We start from the raw sequence: 22,607 nt of genomic DNA, 5'->3' as shown, positions 1-22,607 counted from the left end.
GTCAAGTTTACATACGGTACGGTGGAAAAACATACTGTACCATTCAAAGCTGTTCATAGCAGTACCGTAATAATGTGGTGTCCCCTGCTGGCCCCTTCCATCACTCTGTACTGTCCAGTACAGCAGACACAGTCTGCTGCTGTCTCACTGCCATTACAGTCTCCACTACAGTGTGTAGACTGTAGTTCCTCTGGTGGCCGGAAGCTGCAATAGCGGGAGTATACTGTTGTACCATATAAGTCCCGTCGTTTGTGTGTGTAGATGCCATACTGACAGGTAACGTACCATAATCAGTGTACTGTACGGTACACTTTCTTTGGGGGTGTCAGCTTTTCTGCCTGTGAATTTGTCTTATTTGAGAAATATAAGGCACCCCCAAAAATAAGACGTAGCACAACTTTTGGAGCAAAAATTAATATAAGACAGTGTCTTATTTTCGGGGAAACATGGTAGGTATAGAATCGATTTCAACAGCTATCGAGGATATTACTTTGTGGAACAAATCTTATGATAATAACCTGAGAATTCTATCCAAAAGATCAGGCACAACCCTACAGCAAATATTCCCAAGATTCAAATACGTATATTAAAATGTACATTGTATTGTATGTTTTGAAGTTTCACTACAAAACATACGATAAATATGCAGCACTGATAGAAGCCCTAACTGTGCAGCTGGAAGTCAATTGTGTTTCATGGCAACACTGTTGACCCTCCAACCTAATGCTTACCCTGCATTTCGCCTCCACCCCCCCCTCTCTCATTGCTGATCTTGTGGGAGTTAAGCCTAATAAACAGACACTTGATCAGTAGCGTCCCTTGGCTAGTATGGACCTGTCCTTTCTGTCATTCCAGATTAAAGTTGACAGGAATCGGAGCAACACAAAGGAAAATTAATTATCCCTAAAAGGATTAGATGGATGGACACCTCATTACAGTAATCCATTTGTTAATGCTGGCTCTAATAGCTCATTATGTATTCTGTGTTTGATGCTTACTGCATTATGTTAATGTCTAGGTAAGGTCCGTCCAGGGGTGGGCTGCTGCCCGGAAAGGGGGGAAGGACGCAGTGGGGTAGAAAAAATGGAGCTCCACCCCAGAGCATCCAATTTGCACTGGAAGTTGAAAGAAAATGCAGGGCATCCTGCATAAGCCACGCCCACAGTGTGGTAGTAAAAATTTTGGTAGCCCTTCACTGGCGTCTATTCAAAAAGCCACTGTCAGTGATGAACAAATCTGATCCAGTATGCTATGATTGAAAGACTCTTGAGAGGACTTTAAGTGGTTTTTACAGATGTTTTGAGATGGTCTCATAATGGAACTGCCTCATTCTCAAGACACTAGTAGAAACTAACATTCTTATATATTGTTTTATATTCTACTTTTACTCCAGGAACTTGAGGCAGTTCTCCCTCGATTCATACTTGCTGTATGATATATTGGATTAAAGGGAGTGACTGTGCTGTCTGCTACATTCTGGACTAGTGGTAGCTTCTACATGGGCTTGAAGGGTAGTTTCATGAAGATAATGTTATATAATCCAGTTGAGACGTACAGGGGAATGGACCAAAAAATGGAAACACCTTGAAAAATCATCAAAATATCTTTTAATATGGTGTTGGTCCACCTTTTGCGACAAATACAGCCTCAGTTCTCCGAGGTATTGATTCATACAAATTGTGAATTGTGTCCAAAGGAATTTTAGCCCATTCTTCAGTTAAAGCACCCTCCAGTTCTTTTAGAGATGATGGTGGTGGAAATTGTCTTCTTACTTGAATCTCTAAAATCAACCATAAATGCTCAATAATGTTGAGGTCTGGTGATTGTGGTGGCCAGATGAGATGCTGAACTTCATTAGAATGTTCCTCGTGCCATTCTTTAACAATTCTTTCTCTATGGATTGGTGCATTATCATCTTGAAAGATGGCATCCCCCTCTGGAAACAGTTCTTGAACCATAGGATGAATTTAGTCGGCCAAAAGTCTTAAATAGTGATGGTTGTTAATTCTTCGAGGAAGGGAATAATAATAATAATAATTTATTAGATTTGTATGCCGCCCCTCTCCGAAGACTTGGAAATCATTGGTCTGGTGGATTTCCAAGAAATAACACCCCAGATCATCACTGAACCCCCACCATGTTTGACGGTTGGGAGAAGGCAGTCTGGATGAAATGATTATTTTGGCTGCCTACAAACGTAAACACGTCCGGAGGTCGGAAAAAGGGTAAACAGTGATTCGTCAGAGAAAATCACATTTTGCCACTGCTCAAGGGACCATTTCTGGTGGTTTCTACACCACTCTAAACACTTTGAAACATTTGTCTTTGAGAGCAGAGGTTTTCTAATTGCAGCTCTTCCATGGAATGCAGATTTGTGAAGCTCCCTTCAAACAGTTTTTGTGGAAATTGGGTTCTGTACATGTCTATTGAGCTCTGCAGTGATTTTAGGAGCTGTGGTCTTGCGATCCGCTCTAACAATTTGTTTTAGAGTCCGATGGTCTCACTCAGACAACTTCGACTTTCGACCAGACCTGTGCTTGGCTGAGGACGCTTTCCCTTCTCTTTCAAAAGCAGTCATTACTTTTGAGACATCACTTCTTGAAACACCAAACATTTGGACACTTTCTGTTACACTAGCGCTTGCCATTCGAGCACCAACAATTTGGCCTCTTTGAATGTCTGAGAGATCTGCCATTTCTAGAAGGTTATAACCAATTTCCTTAAATTTCTGTCAAAAAAAGGGTAATTTTTAAAAACATATCAAATAACAGAATTTAAAAAAACATTAAAATATGTCAAGTTTTTATTGATTTGAACATGTTCAAACATTATGATGCCAAAAAGTCAAGTTTCCATTTTTATGTCCATCCCCTGTAACTAAGGTAGGAGTGACTGTGAGCAAGACCTCCTGGTGCAGGACACAAGGTGAACGTATGCCAAAAACCTCCTGGCCAAAGCTGCCACCTACTCATTGAGCAGGAGCTATGAGTTTATCTAGGAGGACCCATTAGTTGCAGCCCAACTTTTTCTGGGAGAAATCTACCCTTTTAAAAGACAAAGACAGGGGTGAAATCCAGCAGGTTCTAACATGTTCTGGAGAACTGGTAGAAGAAATTTTGAGTAGTTTGGAGAACCTGTAGTGGAAATTTTGAGTAGTTCGAGAAACGGCAAATACCTCTGGCTAGCCCCAGAGTATGGTGGGAATGGAAATTTTGCAGTTGAGAAGTATTTCCCCCCGCTACGGTCACCAAGCCACACCCACTAACCAAGCCACGCCCACCAAGCCACACCCAAAGAATCAGTAGTAAAAAAATTGGATTTCATCATTGGACAAAGCTAACACATCACTAGAGCTTAGGCGTGCCCCAAACTCAAAACAACTCAATTTTGCTGGAGTTGAATTGAAATCAATGCCCCCCCCCCCACAGTTACAGGTGCTAGGTATTAAGCAAGCGCCTCAGCAGCATGGCCTGGGTGGAGATATTTCATAAAGCATATCTTGCATACTAATAATAACACTCCATGCTTTTGATTGATTTCACACAGCAGAATAATGCTCTCCACTTCCAACCATTGAAACCAATCTCCAACCATTGAAACCAATCTAGAAAGATACCATGGTCAATATTACAAAAGTTAAATTCAGGAAGGCCAGGATAGACATACCATCTTCATCCTAATCTCTTCAATGCTGTCTCAATGCTATAACCGAATCTGAACCCTAATTGAAAAGGGTCTCGATGCCTGTGTCATTCAGGACCATCTGAAACAGAGCACTTGCCACCATCTCCAGTTGGAAGTGGACAAAAGTTGTTCAATACTGTCAGGTCCAAGAATAGCTTCTTTTACCACAACTTTCTTCCAAGAAAGTAGAACTACACTCTCCCACAAAGGGGCATTGACCACTATTTCGACCCAACCTCAAAGGACCTTCTGGGAGGCTTTGCCACAATCATGAGGGGCATGGCTCTGGAACACAGGCAATTTTTTGTGGACGTGGCTTATGCATTTTCTTTCAACATCTTTCAGTGCAAATCGGGTGCTGTTCTGCCGGGCTCTCTGATAGGAGCCTCTTGAAAATTCAAGGGTACAAGTTTTAGACACACACACGTTTGAAAATTCAAAACAATGTTCTTTATCACAAAATTCAAAATAAACAAAGCACTCTTTGTATTACAAAGAGCACTCTTCCCAAAACAACCCGGTAGTCTGTACAATTTCCCTTAAGCTAGCAGCTGTGAAGAAACTTCACACCCCTTCTTCTTCCAATGAAGTGAGACACACACACACATTGCTCTGCTTTGGTTTCAAAGACGTGAAAAAGCAACAAAGTCCAGCAATACAAGATTCCTGATGAACTCCAATCAGATATTCTTCCACAATGGCCAAACCCACATGCTGCTATTTCTAGCAGCAGCCCCAATTACTGGAGCCCCACCCAAACAGAGGTGGCCTCCCTTATTTCCTGTAATATGTTCTTATTTGGTCTCTTCTACACATAATTCTGCGCTTGCATGGGTCCAAAATGTCATCATCTGAATCAACAGAAGATAAGGGAGAGTGACTGCCTAGGCTGTGTGCCAAGCCCTCCTCTGCCGAGTCACTCCCACCTTCTTCTTCGTCCGAGGAAACTAAACTCTGAACTGATTCTGTCGGCAATAACACAGGCCTGTGACATGTTGAATTTTCCCCTGCATCCACCTCCCCATTCCCTGGGGCAGGAGCTGGGCCAGAGACAACCACAACAGGTAATCTGGGGTGGAGCTCCATTTTCACTACCTCACTGTGTTCCCCCTCCCCGTCCGGGCAGTCGCCCACCCCTGAAAACAGGTGGCTATGCTCACAAGAACAAGGACTCTATGCTACTTCTTCAAGATCAATCAACTCAAATCCGTAAGCTCCTTAAAACCCACCTCTGTCGTCAGGCATGGGGGAATTGAAATTTCCCTTCCCCATGGCTTATAAAATTTATGCATGATATGTCTGTATGTATGATTGGTTTCTTAAATTGGGGTTTTTTAATTAACTTAAATATTAGATTTGTTTACATTGTATTATTGTTGTTGTTAGCCGCCCCGAGTCTACGGAGAGAGGTGGCATACAAATCAAATCAAATCAAATCAAATCAAATCAAATAAATAAATAAATAAATAAATAAATAAATAAATAAATAAATAAATAAATAAATAAATAAATAAATAAATAAATAAATAAATAAATAAATAAATTGTGCTCGATCCCGCACTCGTGCTCCAGAGCCGCGGAGCTGCACACAATTAGCCGTTCCAGCAGCAGCCCATCCCTGGTTCTGAGGTGCAATTGAATATCATCCCAGCTTCCAGTTACTTGATCTTCCTCCCTCTGAGTATTTCCCAGCACATCTTCCCCTATTATAGCTAGGCTGTCTAATTAGATATACAGTAAGCCAATTCACAGCCACAGTCTTCAGTACTCAAGAGACCCACGGGCCCTTTGCCTGGCTATTAATAGCCGTTATACCTTATGGGGATGATGTCAGGAAGAAAGACAAAGAAAATACTAGAGAAGAAGATGTAAGTTATATAGCTGCATCAGGATAGGATGCAGTGAATAGGATGTCATCAGCTTCACTTTAATTTAATATCAGAGCTTGCATTGAGACTAAGTTTTCACTTTGCACTAGATCAGGGGTGTCATAGTCAAGGCCCGGGGGCCAGATCCAGCCCATGCGGTGCTTAGATTTGGCCCTGGAAACAGGGAAGGACTGGCCCACAGTGCCTCTGCCAGTGAAAACAGAACTCGGGAGGCCTGCAGGAGGCTGTTGCAGCAGGAGCCCATTTTTGCTGGCGGAGTTCTTGGGATACCACAGGTGCCCCTGACAGGAGTGACATCAAGCTGGCTATGCCCACCACAGCCATAGCCACCCCATCCCCCTGAGGTAAAACACAACCCTTATGTGTCCCTCAATGAAATTGAGTTTGACACCTCTGCATTAGATTATTTTATTTATTCTTTCGTTTGTATCCCACCTTTATTATTTTTATAAATAACTCAAGGCAGTGAACATTTCCAACACACCTCCCTCCTACGTTTTCCCACATCAGCAACCCTGTGAGGTGGATTGGGTTGAGGGGGTGGCTGGCTCAAAGTCACCTAGCTAGCTTTCATGTCTAAGGTGGGACTTGAACTCACAATCTCCCTCTTTCTAGCCTAGTGCCTAAGCCACCAGACCAAACTGGCTCTTGTCTTTATGATTTGTTTGGTTTTTATTTAATGTAAATAGAATCCTCATTTAGCAACCATAATCGAGACCAGCAATTTGGTTGTTAAGTGAAGTAGTTGCTCAGAGAAACCATGAGTGTGCTTATGATCTTATACTCCAGCTTTCCATTGCTTTACGGACCTGCTAAGGTCATATATATGAGAACTGGCTGCAAAGTTACTTTTTCATCGCCATGGTAACTACAAATGGTTGCTAAACAAGTCAGTTACTAAATGAAGATTATTTATATAAACTCAAGGAGATTCAATGGCTCAACCGTTAAAGACACTGAGCTTGTCAGCTGGAAAGCTGACAACGGCAGGTTCGAGACCTGAGTATTGCATAATGGAGTGAACTCCTACTATTGCCACAGTTCCTGCCCATCTAGCAGTTTGAAAGCATGCAGATACAAGTAGATAAATAGGTACCACTTTGGTGGGAACAGCACAGCGTTCTGTGCACCTTTGGTGTCTAGCCATGCTGGTGACATGACCCCGGAAATGTCTTCAGACAACGCTAGATCAACTAGGAAACGAAGATGGTCATGGCCTCCTAGAGTCACAAATGACTAGAGAGGGGAAAATCTTTATCTTTTTTATATGAACTCAGGAGGTTTCTCTTACACATATGGGTAATCGTCACTTAATGACCCTAACTGGGACTAGCAAATCTGTTACTAAGGGAAGTGGCCATTAAGCAAAACATCACATTACCTTCCTTGCTTAGGGACAGCAGTTTTGGCAGCACCTGTTGCCATCATTGAGCAAAACACACATGGTCGGTAGGCAAGGACCCTTCCCAACCCAACCCATTTCTGACTTGGGTCGTCCCAGCCTCAAGCCTCAGTTTTTCCATGACGAAGGACTGCCTACCCTTCAACTCTGAATGGGAATGACTGTTTTTAATGGCTTTTGGGTTCTAAGATTTTATATTTAATTAATTTGATCTGAAATGCTATACATGATTTTATTATATGTTGCAAACTGCCCCGAGTCCTCGGAGAGGGGTGGCATAAAAGTCCAATAAATAAATAAATAAACTCCCCCATCTGCCTAACTCTCCCCCCCCACCCATTTCTGCCCATATTGTCACCCTGTAGAGCAGGGATCCCCAAACTTGGCAATTTTAAAACTTGTGGACTTAAACTCACAGAATTCCTCAGCCAGCTATGCTATGCTGGCTGGAGAATTCTGGGAATTGAAGTCCACATCTTAAAGTTGCCAAGTTTGAAGATCTCTGCTGTAGAGCATAGGTCTAGGATAACTCATCGCAGCCAACTCGCCCCAGCCATCTCACCATGGCCCTCACCATGATACAGTTAAAAGCTGTGGCAAAAAGGTAATAAAATGAGGCACAACTCACTTGTCTTGATTAACAAGAGAAATTTCCAGGCTCAATGGTCGTTGTAAGTCGAGAACCACCTGTACATGCCTTTGAGATGATGAGAGAAAAAATAACTGGGTGGCAACATATATAACACATATATTTATTTATTTGTTTTATTTATTTATTGGATTTGTATGCCGCCCCTCTCCGCATACTCGGGGCGGCTAACAACAATGATAAAAACAGCATGTAACAATCCAATTAATAAAACAACTAAAAACCCTTATTATAAAACCAAACATACACACAAACATACCATGCATAACTTGCAATGGCCTAGGGGGAAGGAATATCTTAACTCCCCCATGCCTGGTGGCATAAATGAGTCTTGAGTAGTTTACGAAAGACAGGGAGGGTGGGGGCAGTTCTAATCTCCGGGGGGAGTTGGTTCCAGAGGGCCGGGGCCACCATAGAGAAGGCTATTCCCCTGGGGCCCGCCAAACAATCCTGCTGGCCTTTCTGCCCGGCATCCTTTCAGATTTCTATTTCTTAAGTTACTGACATGTTTCACCTTGAGGTCAAAAGGTCCTCCAGCTAAAGAACAAATATAGACTCCTAAAGTAGGGGATATTTAGTATTGGATTAAAAGGAATTAACATAAAGGTAGGCAGGTTGTGCCCCCCATATGTTTTGGATTATGCCTTTCATAAATCCCTAAGCAACGTGATAGGTGATGGTTAATCACTGAAGTACATTAAATTGCCTCCCTTTGAGCTAGTAAACCAGTTACTAGGCAACTAGCGTTGAGCTTGAGGGAAAATCTTGCAATTGAGGGTATTACATTTCATGGTTACGCATAACGAGTAACGTTTTGCCCAGGATCTTTCTAAAATAAGGTCATAGATGAATATAATATAAAACACAGATCGGTGATCGAAGCATTGTTGCCAGTATAATGTCCCTCTTTCTTTGTTTCTCTTTTCTAGCGGCAAACCAATTTGCAGCGTTTTGAAATATTGCCAGTTCTCTTTGGCCAGGGACAAAGGTGGAAGAGAATTTATTAACAAGCATCCTACCTTGTACAATAATGCTGTGATTACATCCTCCTTCAGTTTTACTCTTTGGTGTTCAGGTTATTGCCTGATTCCTGTCTGCTGTTTGCAAGTTCTGGCATGTATCTTTATCTGTTGCTCCCTTGCAACAGAAGGGCAAGAAAAAGGAATTGAAAATGGGATGTGACAGCAAAATGTTCCCCTTGGATTAAAAAAAAAATACTTGGTATACTCTTCATTTCTTTAGTCCTCGGAGAGGGGCGGCATAAAAATCTAATAAAAAATTATTTTTATTTTTATTTTTATTATTATGTCAGTACAACACAGCACGAATCCCAGCGACCGATTAGGTCCCACAGAGTGGGCCTTCTCCGGGTCCCGTCAACTAAACAATGTCGGTTGGCGGGCCCCAGGGGAAGAGCCTTCTCTGTGGCGGCCCCGGCCCTCTGGAACCAACTCCCCCCGGAGATTAGAATTGCCCCTACTCTCCCTGCCTTCCGTAAAGTTCTTAAAACCCACCTTTGTCGTCAGGCATGGGGGAACTGAAACACCTCCCCCGGCCACGTACAATTTATGTATGGTATGTTTGTGTGTGTGCTTGTTAATATAGTGGGGTTCTTTTTAAAACTATTTTAAATACTTAAATTTATTGAATCTATTTGGATTTGTACGATTGTTTATATTTTTGTTGTGAGCCGCCCCGAGTTCGCGGAGAGGGGCGGCATACAAATATAAATAATAAATAAAATAATAAATAAATAAATAAACGAGATCACTATGCTGGATTTCGCATTTCATCCCCAGTCGGGCGCTTCCCAACCACCTAGGACTGCGTGATGTAGCGGTGAATTATGTTTGCTGATCCCAGTAAAGCGGCCTTTTGCAATTGACAGATGGAGATTTTGTCAATTCCGATGGTTTTCAAATGTCCGCTGAAATCCATTGGCACTGCGCCCAGCGTGCCAAGTACCACTGGGACCACTTTCACTGGCTTATACCAGAGTCGTTGCAGCTCGATTTTTAGATCTTCATATTTCACTAAGTTCTCTAGCTGCTTCTCCTCAATTCTGCTGTCTCCTAGGATTGCGATGTCGATGATCCATACATCATCATCATCATCATTATTATTATTATTATTATTATTAATCTCCCTCGTTAAGATTTTTCCTGCCTGTTCAATAAAACGCCTAACGTGTTTTATCAAAATCCCAATCCATTCCTGTAGATGATTGTGCTAATGGACCCCATGGAGGACCCTGATGATGTGCTCCGTGCCAACCGGTCGCGAGAGAAATCCTATCTGTTCGATGTAGCCTTTGATTTTGCTGCGACTCAGGTGAGGCCTGCCCCCAGGCATTCAGAGCAGAAAATAAACTTTTTTGAACCCTGACTTTAAAAAAAAAATGTAAATGAAAAGCAGTGTCAAGAGACCAAGAATTTGTGGCAGCAGATTGACAGAGAGATGGATTCAGTAAATAACTAAAGTTTACCTTATAGCAGGGGTGGGCAACTATGGCCCTTTCAAGACCTGTGGACTTCAACTCCCAGAATTCCTAAGCCAGCTATCTTTAGGAATTCTGGGAGTTAAAAGTCCACAAGTCATAAAGGGGCCATAGTTCCCCTCCACCATGTGGATGTTTATGCTTATTATTTTGTGGAGGGGGGGTTATTAATTTTGAGACAAATCACCCTTCTCTTTTTGAGAAACATTTATTTAGGGAGTCCCATCTACTTTGACCCACTTGTGGAGGTGCGAAGAAGCACATCCAGACATTGCTGGAAGAAAAACACATAAACAGTTTCTCATACAGCTCCTCCTTTTCTAATCTCATATTTCTGATTTTTTTTAAATATACAAATCAAGGCAAAGGATGCCCTAACCCTAACTCTATCCTGTACTCTGTTTGCTCAGATCTATTGTTTTAATAACTACTACTGCTTGTGTCAGAGGTGATACAAGTACCTTGTGGGATGGCTAGCCAAACTGTGAACTCCATTTTGAGGTAATTTGCACATTAGACTGAAATTTTGAGGTAATTTGCACATTAGATTGAAATTTTGAGGTAATTTGCACATTAGATTGAAACTGAAGCTCCTGAGTGACATCTATTCCTCTGTTATTCATGGGCTGAGAATCAGAAAGGGGAGCAGAGAAGGAGTAGAGTAAGAAGAGTTCTGTGAGATATAGATTACTGGAAATACAGAATCTCTTGCCTTTTGGCTGAGCATATTTTTGCAACCATCGATTGTTGTTTCTCAGAATGTTTTTGAAGAGAAGATGTGGTTCTCATTTTATGAGTCAGGTACATCCACACATCGGATGTACTGTATATATAGCCAATATCAGCATGTCATGTTTCTTAAGCCAATAATTTTTTTAAAGAAGAGATACGAGCATTTCAGGAGGAGAAAAGCCAACAAGTGCCAAGAGAGAGAGAATCAAGTCCTTTTTATTTTATCGTTTTAGCTCAGAAGCAGAGTTTCTGCTTACTGCCTTTCTAGCCAAAGGGAAGTATGGGTAGTAGGTTGCCTTGTTTTAACTCAGCTGTTTCAGATCTATAAATCTAGTTCATTTTGGCCTGCTTAACCACTGTCAAGCCCGGAACAATAAATCTGGCATGTGGGACTGTCCAAAAGTAGTTGCTCTGTGTGCTATTTACTTATTTGTATCTCAAGATACATTCCAGCTTCTTCAGTCAATGATCCAAGGGCAGACAGGTTGGATTGCATGCCAGATAGCAAGGCAATAGCAAAGCCAAACTGGAGAGCTGCTGGCATTAGTGGAATAGATAAAGTTCAAGGATATCCATAGTAAAGAGTTTAAAAAGTCAAGTTGGCAATCATGGCTGTGCAATTGAAGCTTCACCTCTGTTATACCTGTGTCAGTTTCACACACTGGTATTCACCTGTGCACTTGTAATTGCCATCTTGACTTTTTCTACCCCCTTTTGTAAAGGCCTCTGATAAGTTTCATTGCTAACCATCCCTTTATCTTTAGGGCAATTACTTCTTCCCTAAAAGTAAGTTCTTTCATGTTTTTCATCTATTCATGTCTCTTCATCTCTCCCTGCAGGAAATGGTCTATCGTGCTACCACTAAAGGACTGATAGAAGGGATCATCTCTGGATACAATGCAACCATTTTTGCCTATGGACCAACAGGTAAAAACATAGGCTCAGTTCTGATTGGAGATGTCTATTTCATTTTCCAATGAGTTGGTAACAACCAAGCTCTGGTTGCTATATCTGTGGGCTGTTGTAGCATTTGAAGCTGTATAGTCCTGGGAGCAATTGCACTCAGTTGAAAAATGCTGCTCCCTTTGTGGTGATGAATGTAGAGAAATATTCTTTGCATGGGAAATGGAAGAGGGCCAAAAAGAAAACATATTTGGACCAAGTGTTTTAACTTGTGGCTTTTTTCAGTCATACCTCAGTATTGATAGAAGATATTTTTGTAGTGCAGGGTTGGACTGTGGAGTCCTTGATGCTCTATCAGCTTGTTTGTTTTCTTGCAGATGTTTCATTGCCAAACTAGGTAACATTATCAGTAATAGTAGAGAGTGAAGTTTGTTCTCATTTTATATATTACCATAATAGCTTGCTTTGTCACTATCAGTGAGAGTGGTATTGGTGGATCCTTAAATGGGCTAGCTGTTTGTTTGTTTGTTTGTTTGTTGATTGATTGATTGATTGATTGATTGATTGATTGATTGATTGATTGATTGATTGATTGTTAGGATTGAAAGGGACCTTGCAGGTCATCAAGTCCAACCCCCTGCCTAGGCAGGAAATCCTACAGACCAAATGACAGTCCAATCTCCTCTTGAAAGTGTCCAGGGTTGGGGCATTCACAACCTATGCTGGCAGGCCATTCCACTGGTTGATCGCTCTGACTGTCAGGAAGTTCTTCCTTATTTCCAGGTTGAATATCTCCTTGGTCAGCTTCCAACCGTTGTTTCTCGTCTGGCCCACTGGTACCCTGGAGAGTAGTGTGGCCCTCTCCTCTCTGTGGCAACCCCTGAAGTACCTGTACACTGTTATCATGTCCCTCCCGGCCCTTCTTTTCTCAAGGCTATCCATACCCAGTTCAAGCAGTCTCTCTTCATAAGTCTTGGTTTCGAGTCCCCTAATCATTTTGGTTGCTCTTTTTTGCACCTTCTCCAGGGTTTCAATGTCCCTTTTGAAGTGTGGTGACCAGAACTGAATGCAGTATTCCAGGTGAGGTCTGACCAGGGCCTAATAGAGTGGTATTAATACCTCCCTGGTCTTGGAGTGTATCCCCCTGTTGATGCAGCTTAAAATTGCATTGGCCTTTTCAGCCGCTGCTGCACAGTACTGGCTCATGTTTAATTGATTATCCACCAAGACTCCGAGATCTTATTGCTTATGATTAACTTATTTGTCTGAGTTGATAGTTCCTTGATTGGAGTATTATTTGTTTCTTAACTGTTGGTCTATTGTTACTCTTGATGTTAATCTCTGTTCATCTAAATGTCGGTTGCTGGTGATATGTTTTGGTCTTTTTGTTTCCTTTGGGTTTTTTGATTGTATTTTTTTGAATGGCATGTAGATGGTTTTGATCTCTATGTGACTGTTGACAGTCAGTTTGTCTGAATGTCAGACTTTCAGGAATTCTCTAGTGTTTTTTGATTTGGCTTGGTCTAGGATGTTCATGGTTTCCCGGTTGAAACTATGGTTAAGTTTGTCCGTATGTTGTGAAATTAAGGAGTTTTCATCATGTTGGTGTCCATGGATGTGTTCTTCTAGGCTTCTGCCTGTTTGTCTGATGTAATGGCTGTTACAGTCCTGTATATTAGAGATCGGGGGTCCCCAATCCTCGCTCTATGGACCAGTACCGGTCTACGGCCTGTTGGGAATCAGGCCACACAAACGGCGGGCAAGTATGCAACGTGTCACTTGCACAAGTGGCAGACACGTGTGCTAAAATATTCTCTTCCCCCCACTGCCGCTGCTGCTGCTATTGCTGATCCAGAAAGATTGGACACCACTGTTCTAGTGTTGTTGTTGAAGGAAAGATAGGAGGAGGAAGGAATATTAAAGAATTCGCCATCTTGAATTATTTATAAAAATAATGAAGACAGAATTTTAAAAATCTAAAAAAGAATGCAAGGCTCCTTTCAAAGAAAATGTAGTAACAGTTTTGGATCATCCCAGAATAGAAATGTTCCCTCGTTTTATCAACCATTTTTCTCATCCCTTTCCTTATATTTCAGGGTGTGGAAAGACCTATACCATGCTTGGCACTGATCATGAGCCTGGCATTTATGTCCAGACACTCAATGACCTCTTCCATGCTATTGAAGAGACCAGCAATGACATGGAATATGAAGTATCCATGTCCTATCTAGAGGTAGGTCATTTTGAAGGAGTCAGAAAAGAAAAATGAATGAATGAATGAATGAATGAATGAATGAATGAATGAATGAATGAATGATAAGTAAGCCTGAAATTGCCAGTTATCTTCTCAGGAACAGCGAGAGAATCCTTCACTTATACCGTGTTTGATTTCCCATTTTCTGTTAATGGATGCATGTTTTTAACATGCTCCTAAGTTTGAGAACTTCACCATTAATTTTTGTGCAATCTGGTGTGACTCACTTAATACCTGCCTTCCATAGCAACAGAAATTCTGGTCCCAATTGTGGCTTTAAGTTGAAGACTACCTGTAAAAATATAAAGGGAAAGTATACCAAGGGACATACTTCCCAGTAGCTAGCGTGCCAGACATGTATTGAATTCATATTTATTTACACATTAAGTGGTGCCTATCTCCTTCTATTTTGTCTGAATGATGAAATGTTACATGGGAACCTGCCATTTTTGTCTCCTTGTCCAATATATCCTATCCTCCTTTCCACCTTTATGGCTGATGTATACTTCATATGGTATGTGGAGATAATTTCCATAGCAACCCATTAGGACTCCTGCTAGTGTAATATTGACTCACATTAGCAGCCTGGAACAAGCAGCGCTCAGCAACAAAACAGGAAAGGCAAGAAGTAGTGGCTGGGGGAAAAAAACCGTGAGCAAAAGACTTTCCTGAATAAATGAAGGATTCTTTCTCCTTCTCCTCAAGTCTGTCCAAATGTTTGAAAGTGGAGTGATCTTATTTCCATTTTGCTTCCACTATACTGTACTTTGGAAATTCAGCTTTTTCTATCTTCTTCTCTCTCAAATCAATGTTCTTGTGTTTCCATATGTCTGCACCATATTAAGTCTAGTTGAGAAAATGATTCAGACTGTGATCTTTGTTCAGCATTTTAAGCAGCATTTCAGATACCAAATCCAGGCTGCATTCAATGCACAAAAGAATAGCAATAGCATTAGCATTTAGATTTATATGTCACTTCCCAGTGCTTTACAGCCCTCTCTAAGCAATTTACAAAAGGTAAGCATATTGTCCCCAACAATGTCGTTTGGCGGGACCCAGGGGAAGAGCCTTCTCTGTGGCGGCCCTGGCCCTCTGGAACCAACTCCCCCCAGAGATTAGAATAGCCCCCACCCTCCTTGCCTTTCGTAAGCTCCTTAAAACCCACCTCTGCCGTCAGGCATGGGGGAACTGAGATATTCTTTCCCCCTAGGCTGCTACAATTTATGCATGCTATGTTTGTATGTATGATTGGTTTTATATTAAGGGTTTTTAGCTGTTTTAGTATTGGATTGTCGCATGTTGTTTTTACCACTGTTGTTAGCCGCCCCGAGTCTACAGAGAGGGGCGGCATACAAATGTAATAAATAAATAAATAAATCTGGGTCCTCATTTTACTGACCTTGAAAGGATGGAAAGCTGAGTCAACCTTGAGCTTACTGAGATTTGACCTGCCAAACTGCTGGCAGTCAGTGAGCAGAAGGAGTAGCTTGCAGTACTGCACTCTAAGCACTGCACCACTGAGGCTCTGTAAGAAGCAATGGTGGTGCTGCCTGATTGCCAGCTAATCTCTCCAATGCAGCAAACTCTTGTTGATGGGATTCCAGGTGTTGCAAATTGGTACTAGGATGTGAAACCCGATTGTGGCGGTGCTTCTGTTCTGTTATTTTGATTCACAGAGTGTTTAAGCACTGACATTTTGAGCTCTTCCCTCCCACCCCTACCCCATCTCTGAGAAGAGAAGGATGCATCTAAGAAGGCATTGACCAAGAAACCAATTTCTGTCTATTCTGAAGCCTACCAGTATATAATTTCTTTCCAAGCTGCTTATAATTCCCCCGGCCTTACCATGAACATTTTATCTTGTTCTTTTAATTAGATTTACAATGAGATGATCCGAGACCTCCTGAACCCTTCCTTGGGCTACCTTGATCTGCGTGAGGATGCTAAAGGTTTCATCCAAGTGGCCGGAATCACAGAAGTCTCAACTATCAATGCTAAGGAGGTGAATTGGAATAATAGCAACAATAGCACTTAGACTTTTATACTGATTCACCACATTTTACAGCCCTCTCTAAGTGGTTTACAGAGTCAGCATATTGCCCCCAACAATTTGGGTTCTCATTTTACCCCCCTCAGAAGGATGGTTTCCGGTCACAATTCAACGTGTTGGTAATGACATTTAAAGCCCTACATGGCATTGGGCCAGAATATATCCGGAACTTCCTTCTACCGCACGAATCCCAGCGGCCGATAAGGTCCCACAGAGTTTGCCTTCTCCGGGTCCCGTCAACCAAACAATGTTGTTTGGCGGGCCCCAGGGGAAGAGCCTTCTCTGTGGTGGCCCCGGCCCTCTGGAATCAGCTCCCCCCAGAGAAACTTCCTGAAGCCCTGGAGTGCCAATGGACAAGCTGGAAGTTTGGAAATTCCCCATACTGGGACTCAAAGTTCTCTTTTGCCTTTTCCTGGTGATGGTCTCCTGTTTGCCTTTCTCCATCCACAGCTCCCTGTTATCTTATAGATGGAAGTCACTTTGACTTGAAAAGTTGTTAGAGATAGAAGACCTTTGGCTGACTAACTCCTGATCAGTGCCCACAATTGCTTTCCACTACCAGGTCTTCAATGTGCTAACCCATCTCCTGCCCTCTTTGAGGAAGGGAAAAAGAAGTTTATGCTTCAGAAGTCTCCCTTTACATAACTATTGCTACCAGGGCACAATCTGTTGCAGTAAATCCAGACATATCTTTCTGGAAAGTAGAGAAGACAAGAGACTATGTAGGTTTGTAATTTCACTGAAAATAATATACTATACTTTACTTTATTGTCATTGCAGCTCAGACAACAAAATTAAATGCCATCTTCAGTATACATTATACATAGGAAAATTATTTAAAAAATGAAAGAAAAACACACATTCTTCACATTCTATGCAATTGAATTGAAAACCCCTGAAACTGCATTAATATTGCATTATACAGTAGAATTGAATATAGTTGCTGCTCTGGGATAGAAGCTGTTTTTTTAGCCTATTTGTCCTTGTTTTTATTATCCTGCTTTCATTATCCCATTTTATTATTTTATATACTGCGAGACACAAAGGTATGATAAAATTTCAGAAGTAAAATGCATATTCCTAAAGAACACCCAACAATATGTCTGACCCTTTGGCTTTTATTCAGGTGCATAGGGCTCAGAAAGTTTGAAGACTATACTAAACCTGCCCTTTGGCTTATTCCTCCCCTGGTCCTTACTGGCGGCACCCTGCTAACCTACTCCAAATAGTTTTGGTCAGATTTACATTCTTCTTGTTCCTGTAGATAATGCAGTTGTTGATGAAGGGCAATAAGCAACGGACACAGGAGCCTACAGCAGCCAACCGAACATCTTCACGCTCCCATGCAGTGCTGCAGGTCACCGTGCGCCAAAAGAGCCGCATCAAAAACATTATGCAGGAGGTGCGCATAGGCCGACTCTTCATGATTGACTTAGCAGGCTCAGAGCGGGCTTCTCAGGTATGGATGTGGAGGAGAAAAGGCCAATTGCCTCAAAAGTGAGCTCACACACATGGAGAAAAAGAGAAAGATAAGGGAAGCAGTAAGGTAGGAAATGCTTGGTGATGAAACATCACTATTGAAACAGCCTTTGCACTGGTGGACTTGAAACTGGCTAACTTCCAATTTTTGGGCTGGGTTTGCATGATTCCTTTACTTAAAAAGTCCTATAAGTGCCATATTGTTATTGATGAATGTTTTATTGACAGTAATATATTCTGTGTCTCTTTTACAAGACTGGATAACTCTGTTCCAAGGGATATATCTTCTAAAATAGACACAAAGAATGGAGGATAGAAAGCAAATGAAAAAAAAAACATATTTAACTAGGAAATCAGTGAAAATTGCAGCCAAATGCGCTCAGTTACAGAAAGCTATTTTGGTGTTGCTTCAAAAGATATTCATCCTGGAATCAATTGTCGGAAAGTATGAAATAAGAATAAATGTAACAACAGCTCTTTGAAGAATGATAGAGCTGTTGAACAATGATTAACCATAAAGCTCATGAGGATGGTTTTGGCTCAGACAGTTAGCTTATCTTGCAACCAAAAACAAAGAAGCAAATCTTACGTACACTATCCCGAGAGCTTTGAATGAGGACAGGATGCAAATATAAAACAGCAATTTTTCTCAGTTTTATTTGCATGGGTATTATCATTTCCCATATTTCCAAAGCCATACAGTACTGTGTAAAACTGTTGGGCAGTTGTGCAAATATGCTGTAAATTAAGAGTATCTACAGTAGAAGATATCAAGATGGGTGGAGCAAACTGTTCTATATAAACCCTATTCTCCCTCACCCTGATAATATTACATAGCCCAGTGATGGCGAACCTATGGCATGGGTGCCACAGGTGGCATGCGGAGCCATATCTGCTGGCACGCGAGCCGTTGCCCTAGCTCAGTTTCAATGTCCATGTGTGTGCTGGCCTGATTTTTGGCTTGCCCAGAGGCTCTGGGAGGGCGTTTTTGGCTTCCAGAGAGCCTGGGGAGATGGGGTATGGTGTTTTTACCCTCCTCCAACTCCAGGGAAGCCTTTGGAGACTTGGGAAGGCGAAACATGAACCTACTGGGCCCACCAGAAGTTGGGAAATAAGCCATTTCCAGCCTTCAGAGGGCCTCTGGGGGGTGGAGGAAGCTGTTTTCGCCCTCCCCAGGCATTGAAATATGGGTGTGGGCACTCGCGCATGCGTGGGAGTGCACGCACACACTCTTTCAGCACCTGAGGAAAAAAAGCTTTGCCGTCACTGACCTAGCTTGTAGTGAAACATCTGTAAGAATACAAGCAAAGTCAGAGAGTACATAGATCCCAGTAATTCAACCCTGAGCTTCATATATTCTCTTATCTGAACAAGAAGGTTGGGTTACAGTGATGTAGAACTGGTGTTTCCAACCCCAGGCTGTGGCCCACTACTGGACCTCAGCCTATTCAGAACTGGGCTTGTGCAAGAGACAGGCCCTTGCACAAGCATGCAAAGCTCCATTTGTGTGAGTGGTGAATACTTGCATTCACACATAAAGCTGCATATGTGCAAAGGGTGGGCACTTGCACTCATGCGTGATGTTCCTTTTATGTGAATGGTAGGCACGCACACCCACTATTTATGCAAATGGAACTGTGTACACTACATGTATGCCTGCCATTCACACAGAACTATCCCCACGCACACACCAAGCTGTCAAGTTGGAAAGATTGGAAGCTGCTAATGTAAAAAAAGGCCACATTTCCTTGAAAAAAGAGGGAATTAGCCAGGCTTATTATAACTTTTGGACTGAAATTTCCTATTAGTAGAGTCTCCAATGGTCCAGTCATCTGGGGACATCTTGAGCACTCAATCATACATTCAAATCTTAACAATATTGCTGTTATGGATAAGGTCCTATTTATTTGGCACTGATGCCACTTCTAAATGACCAGTTTGAAATGAGAAGTACTAATGAAACTGTATTGATCTATGGAGAGGGGTGGCATACAAATGTAATAAATTATAATAATTGGGACTGAGAAATTGTTAAAATATTCATGCCTCTCTTCACTTAACACAAGTTTCCTATAGACAAGAAGAGTAATTGTAATAACAATAGCATTTAGACTTCTATATCACTTCCACAAGTGTTTTACAGCCCTCTCTAAGCTGTTTACAGAGTCTGCATATTGCCCCCAGCAATCTCATTTTACCGTCCTTGGAAGAATGGAAGGCTGAGCCAAACTTGCGCTAGTCAGGATCAAACTGCTGGCAGTTGGCAGAGTTAGCCTGCAATACTGTATTCTGACCACTGTGCCACAACTATCAGTCATTTAACAGCATCATTCTTTAGAGCTTTATAGAAATGTCATTAAGGATATAGTTTCCATTCAATATTTAGATCGACGTTTTTTGCTTCAATCTCCTCTTCCTTTGGGTCACCATATTTCATCTTAAATCAGGAACTTAACCTGATTCCTGATAAGATCTACTTTCCATCAAATTTCCCCCCCCCCCCCTTTGGTAAAATCAGCTTAAATCTTAGTGACAGCAGAATGATGACAGGGAATGTTTATTTCAATCTGATCCCAGAGTTATATCTCAGAAAAAAGGGCTTGCCTCAGGAGTAGTCTGTGTTGCAATAGGAATTTAATTCTCATGTCCATTCTACCTTTTCCACCACCATAGACCCAGAATCGTGGACAGCGGATGAAGGAGGGCGCTCACATCAACCGGTCTCTGCTGGCTCTTGGCAATTGCATCAATGCTCTCAGTGACAGGACAGGTGTCAAATATGTTAATTACCGAGACAGCAAGCTTACTCGTCTTCTAAAGGTAGACTGTTCCTTTTGCAGGATTGGCAAAAAAAATAAAAAATGCAGAGAGTCTGAATAGCCTAAAACAGGGGTAAGCAAAGTCGGCTCTTCTATGACTTGTGGAGTTCAACTCCCAGAATTCCTGAGCCAATCATGCTAATTCAGGAATTCTGGGAGTTGAAGTCCACATGTCATAGAAGAGCTGACTTTGCCTGTCCCTAGCCTAAAAGAAGCTATGTATTTTTCAATAGGTAGGCAAAACAGAGTAGAGAGATTTGAGGGGGCTGTGTTTGTGTCAGTATGTGTTTAATTGTAAATTCCCTAAAAATGGAATGAAATGTTCCAATGAATAAAATAGCAATCTGGTTTGTTTTGTTTGGTCATAAGTTTAACACAGCTTGCTTTCTTCTGAGGTAGAACAGAGAAAAGGAAACATGTGAGGCAAGAATAATTTAAGTGATGGGGAAGAGATGAGAGTTTATATAGTGGACCTATGTAAGACAAGAATAATTTAAGTGATGGGGAAGAGATGAGAGTTGATATAGTGGACCTATGTAAGACAAGAATAATTTAAGTGATGGGGAAGAGATGAGAGTTGATATAGTGGACCTATGTAAGACAAGAATAATTTAAGTGATGGGGAAGAGATGAGAGTTGATATAGTGGACCTATGTAAGACAAGAATCATTTAAGTGATGGGAAAGAGATGAGAGTTTATATAGTGGACCTATGTAAGACAAGAATCATTTAAGTGATGGGAAAGAGATGAGAGTTTATATAGTGGACCTATGTAAGACAAGGCAATGTTCACACCCACCTATTGTACAACATAGATAAGATGGGTCAAGCTACAGTTTCAGGACCTCGGAGAGTTCCAGGCATGTAACTATGGCTAAAACATAAGAGTTCAAATTAAAGCTTTTATATTTCTTGATCTAGACACCCAAAAAGTCCATAGATGAAAGCTGAATATTCACATGCCTAGTATGAAGTGTGTGGTTCGCTAAACAAATCTGGCTTACAAAATGTGTGTGAGGATCCTGATGTCATGGGATTGGACTTGAAGGAAGTTCAGATCAGTTTTTGTACTGGAACTTGGATTTAGAATCATCATGGCCTGTCTGGGTATATGTGGTTCCTCCTTTTCTGCAGACTGAATTCTGACTGCTGCTGATAGTCTGGTATGCTTCCTGGCATCTATATTCAGTCCTGTGGTTTCTCTTTCCAGGATTCTCTAGGTGGGAACAGCCGTACTGTCATGATTGCTCACATCAGCCCCGCCAGTAGTGCTTTTGAGGAGTCACGCAGCACCTTGACCTATGCTGAACGTGCTAAGAACATCCGCACCACGGTAGGATGCTGCTTTCTTGGCATTTTATTACTTCTCCTGCCTTTATCTGGAATTCCAACTCTTGGAAATTGTCCAAATAGCACAACTTGTTTCACTTGAATCCAGACGGTTCTCCAGTCTTCCAGATCTTGTCATCGAAACAGTAATTGGTTTAGCCTTATCATCAATATATTTTCTAATCAATGCAGGATCTGGATCTGGTAAGGCATGAATCAAAATTGGGCAGAGCAGCATGTAAGCATTGAAAAATGCCTTCCAATCACAAATATAAGTAATTAATGGCCAAACATGAAGATATTCAATTTTAGGCTGGAGGAAAAGGCCTAAAATTGAAATCTCGCAACAGATATATACCGTAGTGTTCAGAGTGTAAGACACACTCCCCCATCTAAAATGGGTAAAAATTTAGGTGTGTCTTATAGACCAAATATGAGCATTTTGGGGCTTCCAAACCCCCTGTGAGTCACATTTTCACCCTCCCTGGCCACCAGAAGCACTCTGAAAGCCAAAAATGAGCCTGTTTTTTGTGAAAACAGGCCATGCACTGCAATGCAGAATGCTTCGGGGGGCTCGGGAGGGCAAAAGCACATTGTGCAGGAGTTCAGGAACCCAAGAATCAGCCCATTTTTGGCAAAAGGAGCCTGTTTTTTGTGAAACAGGCCATGTCGAGCACCGCAGAGTGCTTCTGGGGGGAAGGAGAGGGTAAAAACTATTTCTTTTCTTCCTCCTGTAAATCTAGGTGCGTCCTACAGTGCAAAAATACAGTACATTGAACTTGATTCTTATGTTTTCCTATTAGCAGATCTTATGTATATATATATATGTGTGTGCGTGTGTGACTTCTGTCTTAATAGTAATATTAAAGCAACTTATCTAGCTGTGTTATATCACTTAATTGTATAGGGCAGTGTACAGG

The 22,607-nt window shown here is 41.7% G+C and overlaps 1 protein-coding gene across 1 annotated transcript in view; it reads left to right on the top strand.

Annotated features, from left to right (window-relative positions):
* Window positions 1–22,607, top strand: part of KIF19 (kinesin family member 19) — a 59,302-nt gene that overhangs the window by 13,312 nt on the left and 23,383 nt on the right. The window contains exons 3-9 of the mRNA XM_070740231.1: window positions 9,845–9,955; window positions 11,693–11,780; window positions 13,853–13,989; window positions 15,887–16,012; window positions 17,325–17,519; window positions 20,213–20,359; window positions 21,569–21,691. Coding sequence (XP_070596332.1) covers window positions 9,845–9,955; window positions 11,693–11,780; window positions 13,853–13,989; window positions 15,887–16,012; window positions 17,325–17,519; window positions 20,213–20,359; window positions 21,569–21,691 — 927 coding nt within the window. The remainder of the gene's footprint in view (window positions 1–9,844; window positions 9,956–11,692; window positions 11,781–13,852; window positions 13,990–15,886; window positions 16,013–17,324; window positions 17,520–20,212; window positions 20,360–21,568; window positions 21,692–22,607) is intronic.

The sequence above is a fragment of the Erythrolamprus reginae genome, chromosome 2, assembly GCF_031021105.1.
Source record: "Erythrolamprus reginae isolate rEryReg1 chromosome 2, rEryReg1.hap1, whole genome shotgun sequence".
Classification (NCBI taxonomy): Eukaryota; Metazoa; Chordata; class Lepidosauria; order Squamata; family Dipsadidae; genus Erythrolamprus; species Erythrolamprus reginae.
The sequence above is the reverse complement of the archived record's forward strand: the minus strand, read 5'-3'. Positions and strand labels throughout refer to the sequence as shown.